This window comes from Hydra vulgaris, chromosome 04, assembly GCF_038396675.1.
Source record: "Hydra vulgaris chromosome 04, alternate assembly HydraT2T_AEP".
NCBI classification, from domain to species: Eukaryota; Metazoa; Cnidaria; class Hydrozoa; order Anthoathecata; family Hydridae; genus Hydra; species Hydra vulgaris.
The window spans coordinates 44,697,501-44,708,066 of NC_088923.1; the positions used below are offsets into that span (position 1 = coordinate 44,697,501).

General features: G+C 30.6%; 1 protein-coding gene and 1 long non-coding RNA gene across 2 annotated transcripts; one reads left to right on the forward strand and one right to left on the reverse strand.

Moving 5' to 3' along the window:
* Nucleotides 1-3,436: 3,436 nt before the first annotated feature.
* Nucleotides 3,437-4,590, forward strand: LOC136079090 (uncharacterized). Its single transcript, XR_010637935.1, has 3 exons — nt 3,437-3,545; nt 4,147-4,257; nt 4,342-4,590. It is a non-coding gene; the product is annotated as an uncharacterized LOC136079090 (long non-coding RNA).
* A 3,940-nt stretch (nt 4,591-8,530) lies between these two features.
* On the reverse strand, nt 8,531-10,139 carry LOC136079436 (uncharacterized). The gene is made up of 3 exons (XM_065795174.1): nt 9,884-10,139; nt 9,603-9,794; nt 8,531-9,444 (listed from the first exon to the last, which is right to left on the reverse strand). Exons 1-3 carry the CDS (start codon nt 10,098-10,100, stop codon nt 8,531-8,533), a joined length of 1,323 nt encoding a protein of 440 aa, XP_065651246.1. The 5' UTR covers nt 10,101-10,139.
* Nucleotides 10,140-10,566: the final 427 nt, after the last annotated feature.

Sequence of the window (10,566 nt, forward strand, 5' to 3'; positions counted from 1 at the left end):
TAAACCTGTTCTTAAAGGCTTTTTAATAAATGATCCCGCATTATACTTTGCTTCAACAAACAATGTTCTGGTTGTATCTGCTTAGTTAAAGCTGTAGCAAAAGCAACAGCAAATAAGCTACAACCATTCCCTCCTTTCTGCTGTTGAACATCCATTATTTTAAAGGCAATATTTTTTTCAGGACATGTTAAAAGAGCAGCCACCTGTTTTTTTCCTTGATAACTCAATGAGTGCAACAAGCTGTCATAAACATGAACTTCATTTAATTTTCGTGTTGCTATATTACTAATTGCAAACCAGTGCCCATATCCATCACGAAGTATCTGGATAAAAAGACTTTTCATAGTAACAAATGACATATTTAATCCTAAGATTGGATCTTGAAAACAAGAAATTAATGATTGTGCCTTTAAAATATTTTGTGAGGCAAAAATTATGTTATCTGTTAGCCACTTGTTCTCACTCCGAAGAATATTTTTTTCCACTAACATCAACTCAAATAAACTATTTTTTATCCACAATACTTTATTCTCTTTTTCTTTGGATGCAACTTTGACGGATTCTACTTCAATTGAATTTATCTAAATGTTGTGATCATCATTGGATTCATTTGTTTCATAACAATTTTGCTTTGCTGGTTTACAATAATTATGCTCATCATAGTATCATTTTGAGGGCTGCATTGACATTGTAATTGGAATAGATTTGATACTAGGTGTTAAAAATGCATAAGATGTTTTATTCTGGTTGTTGTTGTTGCTTGTAGAAGAGCTTATGGTTGAAACTGAATAAGTATTTGATGGAACATTAACAGAAGTTGTATGTCTACTATCAATCGTACTACTTACCTTACTACAAGTAAGTAGATATTCTTGAAGAGAATCAGCCTCTGGTGTTAAGGTTTTGCTTCCACTTCTATATGGTTTGATGTGGGAACCATTAACTTTCTTCTCCTTCAAGGTGGCTATCTCTTGTAAGAGATATGATCCTTTTCCTAAATTTTTCACAATACAGAAAGGTCCAATCCATGAAATCTAATTTGCCTTCTTTCCTTTTTTTCTGCGTAAAATTTTTGATAAGGACTTTGGACCTGATGGCATAAACAAAAGGATTTGCATGCTTCTTGTTATAATTTTCTTTCTGCTTTTCTTGAGCTGTTTCAATGTTTCGTTTAGCTTTTTGCAGCAGATTTGATCTAAAGTATAAACAATTATTGTGAAACTTCAAAATATATTTATAATGAAAGAAAAAAGAACATTTTGCATATCAAAACTCTATTAAACATGCCGGAAATAGATAAAAAAAGAAAGAAAAAACCTTGAAAAAAATCAAACTGTAACAGTAATGTTCTACAATCATATTTTAACAAACCGGTAAATGCTTTATACCTTTCCTCAATTATTTTATTCATAAAATGTTCGTTGCTTTCAGGTCTTGTGTTAAAATCAATTAACAATGATTGAGGAGATTCTCCTGCAACTTCTAATTCTATAGGAAGTATGGGCTTCCTTCCGAACATTAACTCAAAGGGAGCGTATTTTGCAGACTCTTGCCTTGATGTATTGTATGCAAAAATACAAGCATCCAAATGAGTATCCCATATAATGTGACGATCATTGCCAAATTTTACAAGCATTACCTGGATGGTTTGATTGAACCACTCATCTAAACCATTAGCCTAAAACACAAGATGATTAAATCCAAGATTTTAAAACTAGACAGCTCTTACACACAAACTAAATTCAAATTTTTAAACCTGTGGATGATAGGCTGTGGTAAAATGATGTTTCACATTTAACAAAGACATTAGTTCCTTGTTTATATGGTTGTAAAACTCTGTGTCTTGGTTAGAGGTAACAACTTTTGGTATACCCATTTGCATGAACAACTGAAATATTTAAAAATTCTTATATCTTTAAAAAAATTATTTAAATGCAATCAGATAATCATATTTAAATTTACCTTATACGACTCTATTGCAACGCCGCTTGCTAATTTTGATTTTAGGGGTAATGCTGCTACCCACTTTTTGCAATAATCAGAGATAGTAAGAATACATTTATTTCCATAAGATGTTTCAGGAAGTGGTCCTACTAAATCAATTCCAATATGAAACCATGGTGACTGTACTTTAATAGGATGAAGCTCTGGACTAGTTTTTTGAATTTTAGCATATTTGTGTGCTGACACTGTTCACAGCTTTTAACCTATGTTATGTGTAACTTGCAAATTACAAATTCTAGCATGTGGTATATATTAATATTCTGATATCACAGGACTTAAATTTAGAACTATTTAAGAACATACTTTAAAAAAATTTCACATAATACCATATATAATATATGTATATATTATACATTATCGCATTATAAAAAAATAGATACACATTGGTTAAAGATATAATAGCAATACTAAAATATGTATCAAGTAGTTATTATACTTATATTCTATAAAAGTGTTATTATTTGTAAAATAGATTAACATTTTGAACAACTTAAAGTTTTGAGAACTTGTTTCAAATCTTCTGTCATTCAATTATTAAAATTTTCTTTATATTCTAAAACACAACATGGTATTATATTTTATATATATATATATATATATATATATATATAATATATATATATATATATATATATATATATATATATATATATATATATATATATATATAAATGCCATATTAATACTGATAGCAATGATGCAATATACATACAGCATAATCTACATCTTTGAAAATTCCTGGCCAGTAAAAACATTGTAAAAAGTTTGTGTTCTACCAAGGTGACCAGCAGTAGGTTCGCTATGACAAAAATTAACAATTTGTTTTCTTTGGTCTTTGCTAAAAATCTCTTCCAACCATATGTCATTCTTTGTCTTGTGATGCAGTTTATCATCCCCCATCCTAAACCTGAAAAGTATAAATAATTATTTATGTATTATTGGAACTGCTTCCGATAATACATAAATAAACTTTTTGTGCTATAACTTTTTTCAATATTCTTGTAAGTATTAGTAATTGGGAGCAAAGTATTTACTTTGTGTAAAAAGAATCTATGTTTAGTTTGAAAGTACTGTGTGTATGCTAGGTATATACTTGTGTGAAACCTAGTATACCTAGGTATACCTAAAACAAATATTCAGTGGACATACTTTGTTGATTGCTAGTATACTAGGGACATACATATTCTAATACATAACAAAACATGTAATGTAAAATGGTAGCAATAATGCCATCATATAATACAAAATGTTATATGTACACTGCAAAATAAATCACTAACATATATTATATTATATACTTTAGTGAACTGTAACACTGACACTGAATCCTTCAAGTCGGAAAATCACGTGATCCGTGATCAAAATTCGCGATTGGAAGGCATTATGATTTAGGGGAAAACAAACTTTGTGGCTAGCGCTTTCTTCTATATAAATATTGCATTTATTAGTTTATTTTAGCATTATGGAATCTATTTATGAATATTTTGAAAATCTAGATACAACATCTAAAGAAAGATATAATGAAAAGTTGACATTACTTGGTAGCACTTTTTAAATAATCTGAAATTATAATTTTTTATTATGCATCATTTTTTATTATTGTTTAAAAGTTTATGAACAATAAGAGATTATGTTTGATAATAATAAGCATAATTAGTATTATATCTTTTATAACTTATAATCATAATTAATAATCATATATGTTATGTATGATTTATACTAAATCATACATAACATATTCGATTTTGTCAAATTATTGTTGAAAGGTTAATTAAAGGTTAAACTATAACAATTGTCAAATGTTTATTGGTATTATTAATTTAATATTAAAACTTTTAATATTAACTTAATATTAATTTTAAAGAAAAGTAAAGTTCTCTAAACTATAAGTTCTGAATAAACATTTAGTTTACTTTTTTAACTTAATATTTAATAGTATAATAGATTATTCAAGCCTAATTTTTTTTTTTTTTTTAGTGTTTAAATGTATTATAAATCTTATAAGAAAATTAAAAAAAAACTTTTTATTTTTTAAAGCATGCTTGACTACTTGATTTTACTATTCACTCTCACTGTTTTTTCAGTTTTAAGTTTACTCTTACTGTTTTTTTAGGATTAAGTTTACTCTTACTGTTTTTTCAGGTTTAAGTCAATGTCCTTACAAGTTTCCAGCAGACAATTGGATTGACAACCCTAATGAATGGCCATAACTGACTTATCATCATTTGTATCACTACCTCATCAAGACTCCGTGTAAGTTGGTCTTAATATTTTTTTAAGTTTAATCAATTCTTAAGGTTTCATGATTTTATTTATTTTTTATTTTTTAAATTATAGGTGTTTATTCCCCCGAGGCGATGGAAAATTTTAAATCACTGGATGCGTGGAAATTTTTTATATCAGGCTGGGTTCAAACAACTGTTCATTTCAAATTAGAAAGTGGTGTATATATTATGCGTGCTGATGTGAGACCATCTTATCGGACTACTGATGAATGTCACAAGCCATGGGTAGCTCTTAAATCGGATGGGACTGTCCTGGCAGGTCATTGCAATTGTATGGCTGGGTAAGTAGTTCATATTTTATACAGGGGCAGATCTAGGGGGTATCCTATGATGCCGAGAATTCACCTATAATATTTTAACAAATTCTGAATAAATTTGTTTCGTAATATGAAAAACTCTAAATTTAAATTTATAGTATAACTAGCATGAGTTACCCGGCATTGCCCGGGCCATTATTTAAACTGGCTTACCTGATATCTGTACACAAAAATGGGCCCAAAAAATGGTCCCCTCTGATCCCGGGGTCAGGGGGGCCCATTTTTGGGCCCCCTTGACCCCGGGGGTTGGGGTACGGGGTCAAAACCCAGCTAAGAACCTTCTCCTCCTCGAGGACTACCCCCATGCCAAATTTCATCGAGATCGGTCGGGCGGTTTGGATTTCTATAGAGAACAAACAAACAAACACACACACACATTGCCCTTTATATATATAGAAGAGAAGACAAACAAACAAACACACACAAACACACATTGCCCTTTATATATATAGCTGGAGTTACCCGGCGTTGCCCGGGCCAATATTTAAACTGGCTTACCTGATATCTGTACACAAAAATGGGCCCAAAAATGGGCCTAAAAAATCGGCCCAAAAAATGGTCCCCCCTGACCCCGGGGTCAGGGGGGCCCATTTTTGGACCCCCTTGACCCCGGGGATCGGGGTACGGGGTCAAAACCCAGCTAAGAACCTTCTCCCCCTCGAGGACTACCCCCATGCCAAATTTCATCGAGATCGGTCCGGCGGTTTGGATTTCTATAGAGAACAAGCAAACAAACACACACACACACATTGCCTTTTATATATATAGAAGATATAGTATATTTATTGTCGGCAACAGTCCACCCCCTCCCTTTATCTTCTTCCCCCTCCCCTCAGGCTAGAGGATTTTGCAAATAAATAAATAATCATCACCCATAAAAAATCCTGAATCCGCCCCTGTTATATATATTTTAGTTCACACATACACACACATATATATACATATATATATACACACACACACACACACACATATATATATATATATATATATATAAAATATTTCTGATATTTCAAAATTTTTAAAGTCTAGGTGAAACATGCTCCCATGTTGGGGCTGTGTTATATAAGATTGAAGCTGCAGTACGCATTGGTTTAACATCATCCACTCCAACTGAGTTAACATGTGTATGGAATCAAATATTTGTAAGAAATATTGCAGGTTGTCCTGTAGCCAAAATTAATATTTATTCAGATGCAGAAAAACAAAAGTTTAACAAAGTTTTATTGCCAACAGTAAATAGTAACATTCCAACACATAATTCTAAAATGAACTTTTTGAAAGAAATTAAATCTGTGCAACCAAAAAGTGTTGGCTTGAGTCTTTTTAGCAATTTCAATAGAAAATTTATTTGCAAAGTAGTAAAACTGCAGACACTACCACCATCGTTAAGAAATTTGTATGGTGCTGACACCAATTTAATGTTAGAAGAATACCATGAAGTGTTAACCACCCAGTTGACTCTTAGTCATGCAGATGCTGTTTACATTGAGGAAGCAACAAGAACACAATATTATTCTTCTACGTGGTTTGACCAACAAGCAGGGAGAATAACTGGATCTGTAATTGGTCAAGTATACCATGCCTCATTTGACAACTCTAATGTCAATTTAGTGAAAAAAATTTGTCAAATTGCTAAGAGTGAAGTTAAAACTCCAGCTTTAATGTGGGAAAGAAAACATGAAAAAGAAGCTATTGAATTCTTCAGAAATATCTGCTCTGGATACCCTTGTCAAGAAAAAGTACTAAATGATACCATTCCCATTCATGAAGATTTTCAAGTGGAATCTATAGGTTTTTGTGCGTTCAAAAACAAACCTTGGTATGGAGCTTCACCAGATGGTGTAGTGTTTTGCTCTTGCTGTGGCTATAGTTTACTTGAGGTAAAGTGTCCTTATACCCTACAGGATAAGTCACTTCGCGAAGAAATCGAAGGTGGTAAGTTTTATATTGGAAGAGACGAAAATGGTTACTTTCTAAGAAAGAGTAATAATTATTACTTTCAAGTTCAACATGAAATGATGTCCACTGAAACATTGTTTTGTCATTTTGTGGTATGGACACCTTCTGAATCTGTAATTATCAATGTTGAAAAGGATGACATTTTCCTTAACATTATTTATGAAAAATGTGATTCTTTTTGGAAAAAATATGTATTGCCCGAATTGATAACTCGGAAGCTAGAATGTTCCACACCGTCGGCTCCGAAAAGCCATATCCCTAACGAAGTTGAAAAAGTGATATACTGTATTGAAAATTGTGAGTTTCCTGGAGAATTAGACTGTATGGTGGGGTGCGATAAATGTGATAACTGGTATCACCCGATTTGTATTGGTTTGAAACGACTGCCGAAAGGTAAAACATGGTACTGCAAACAATGTATAAACTTGAATAAACAAAAAGAAACAATATCGTTTTAAATTTATTTGTCTTAGTTTATGAGAAAAAATATTATTTTTACCAATGCTATTTACCCAGTGATAAAAAACCTTTTCCAAAAACGAAAAAATTATAATATTTTAATAGTCCTAATATCATAAATGTATAAACACTCTTTGTGCGATTAAATTGTTATTAGGATTATTTCGGAGCGTTACGGTTTACGACTCTTTGTTACCGGTAAACTAAATGTAAAGAGACTCTGGTTTTTTAATTTATTTTTATTTTTCAATAGCCAAAAAAATAAATATAAAATATCATGTGTAAAAAATATTTCAAAATATTCGATGGTGCTCAGATTATTAGCCTATTTCCTTTATTATTAAAAGTGCGACGCATAGTGCAATGATTCCTTCAAGTCAAAAAAAAAAAAAGCATAAGAAACAGTGGAGAGCCTTGGCGGTCGAGCTTTGACTAAAAAAAATATTTTTCTGCTATTTTCTTATTAGGCAAGGATTGACAAAACACGTTCAAAGGAAATAATCTTAAATTCAATATCTCAAGTTAAGGCAGACGAAACAGGTCTGCCTCTTTTTTTGTTCATAACACGGATTCTAATCTATAAATATAGTTTAATGTTATTTTTGCAGTTTGTGCATTTTTATTCTAAATACTAAATTTAAACCTCAAATACAAATAATAAGCAGATTTCACATTTACATTCATTAGTATTTGTTCGATTTATTGTAAAAAAAATATAAAATTAACCGGTCGGCAGGCGCCCCTTCAATCTTGGTGCCCTGGTTAAATTGCCTTCTTTACCCCTCCCTCTCAAAGGCACTGATTCCAGTAGCATACAATGAGTTATAATTTTTTAAAATAACATGATTTTGACATGTAAATGTTATTTGCTTTTTTAAAAAAAATTATTTAACAATAAAAAACTCTCGAAGACCATAAAGAGATGTAAAAGCGGACAAAAAATATACATAGTAAATCAATAAAATGGATTAAAAAATGACTCAGTAAAATAACCAACAATTGAAATTAAACAAACTTTCAGTAGAATTAAATAGATAAGTTTATATTATAATGAAAATCTTCCCATTTATTAAATATTTTAACATATATATATATATATATATATATATATATATATATATATATATATATATATATATATATATATATATATATATATATATATATATATATACAATCATTACAAAGTAAATCTTAGATTTTCATATCATTAAATACAATGCTTTCCCCCAAATTTGTCAGAGCAGCACATGCAGTAACTATTTTATCACAGTTTGCCAAAATACTATTTGCAGACTCATCCTTAATATTTTTTATAATCTTTAATGGTATGATACTTTTTAATATAGTGTATCTGTTTTTCATCAATCCAATTACTCGTTCAATATGAATTCTAACAGATGCAATTTTTCTAGATGTTTCAATTTCTTTGGCCAATAACTGTTTTTTACCCCTTGTAAATGCAGGAATTAACAACTCAGCAGAACTCCCAGCAGCAAAGTCTTATTGTAGAGTGAATCCACGATCTGCTAAGATTTGGTCTCCTGGCATATGTTTACTAGAAAATCCAGATTCACGTGTAATTAGTATATCCGAAGCTCTGCCTCCATAACATTTTGACAAAAAATTTATTGCCCCAAGAGGAGTACAGGAAATAAACACTTTAATTGTGCAATGCCTTTTGTACTGGCTGTAAAATTCAGCCCTTGCTAAGAGCGAAGACGGTGCTTCAACAAATATCTCGAAACAATCAATAATAGATGTTAAACGAGGAAACTTAGCTTTAAAAATGCCAGGAATAGTGTCGAATATGTGATCTCGATCTTGCATTTTTATTAAAAAGTTAAGTTTCCAATACATTATATCAAGCCACTTGTAAAAATATTCAATAGCAGTTGTTTTGCTAATGTTAGATATATATGCAATTAAGTCAAAATTTAAATTTTGCTTTAACTTGATTATGGTTATAATAACCTGATCATAACTACTTAATTTTGTTGGTCTTCTGCTGTCAAATAAATCTTCACATACATAAATTATTGTCTTTTCTAACACTTTAAAGTCTAAGCCAGTCAACATCATGCAAACAGACGGATTTTGCTTCAAAGCTTCTATAGAAAATGGAGATGCAGCTAACTTTAACTCAATATTTTTTATTTTTAACCAATTCCTTTCATTTCTAAGTTCATCTATTTCATTATAAAGTCCCTCTCTTTCTGAAGTAAAAATAGGTGACTGTAAAGAAAAAGTTAATTCTGATGGAGAAGATACCACAGGTAATTGCAAATTCATATCATCAGTAAAAGTTTCCATTTCTACATCATTAACAGAAAAATCAACTCCTTCTTTAAAATCATATAATTCACCAGATAATTCTTTTTTTATTGATTTAGGATTGCTGATCAATTTTCTTTCAACTAAAATAAAAAGTTTTAACTATCCTTATAACTTTCCTATTATTTGTTAAATATTTATACTTAAGACTTTATTATATTTCAAAACACTATTAACAAATCATTAGCTTGCAAAACCCTGTATCATATCTATATACTTATATATAACTTTATATAAATACCAGAAGCCCTTTTTATTCTTCTTTGACATCTTTGGATCCTACCAGATATTTCAGGTAAATTTAATTGGAGATGAGGTGAAACTATATCATTGCATGAATTTATTTTTGAGATTTTAGATGGAGATCTTATATTTGTCCATGGAAACTTAGAAGGTATAGCATCAGGGTGTTTTTCAAAATTTTCTTTCCGTCCTAAAAGTAGGAAAATAATTTGTTTAATATCTGAAAATTATTTTTAAACAATCAAACGAGCTTCGAATGTATTAATAATATTTATTTACCTGATATAAAATGCAAAGAACAAACATAGGTTGATTTTGATTTAGGAGACCAATTTTTGTTGTGTTTTACTCTACCAGAATCATCAACTTTAGCTCGGTGAATAGCACTTATCCACTTTATTCTTAAACTTTCTTTTGCTGGAAAACAATAATATCTAAGCTCTGGATTTTTTAATTTATTTGTTTGACAACCAGGAACGCAACAGCTTTTTGGCATGGTTGTCTTTTGTGCTTTGTCAATCGTTTAGCAGTACCGCTTAACTTAAAAACTCAGTTTGTTTTCCCCCGAACCATAATGGTTGCTATTTCCGTGTTTTCGCGTGACGTCAAGCCGACTTGAAGGATACTATATAATAACAAATATAGTCGATATGTCAAATAGAATATATGATAATTATATATAATTATGATATAATCTATGTATAATGTTTATAATCTATACCTGCTTGCTCTTCGTTAAATAGCCCGCTTTTCATTCGGTGTGCAGTCATAGCGATAAACAGAGGTAGATATATAGTTACTAACATCAGCAAGCATTCTTTCTTCAGCATTATTCTGTTCATCCATTTTTAAAATAATGGTACAAACTCAGCCGCAATTCATAAAATTACATTATTATCTAGGTCAGACAACTTACTCCGAGCTAGGACATTCTACTCCGGAGTAAAATGTCCGCTCGGACA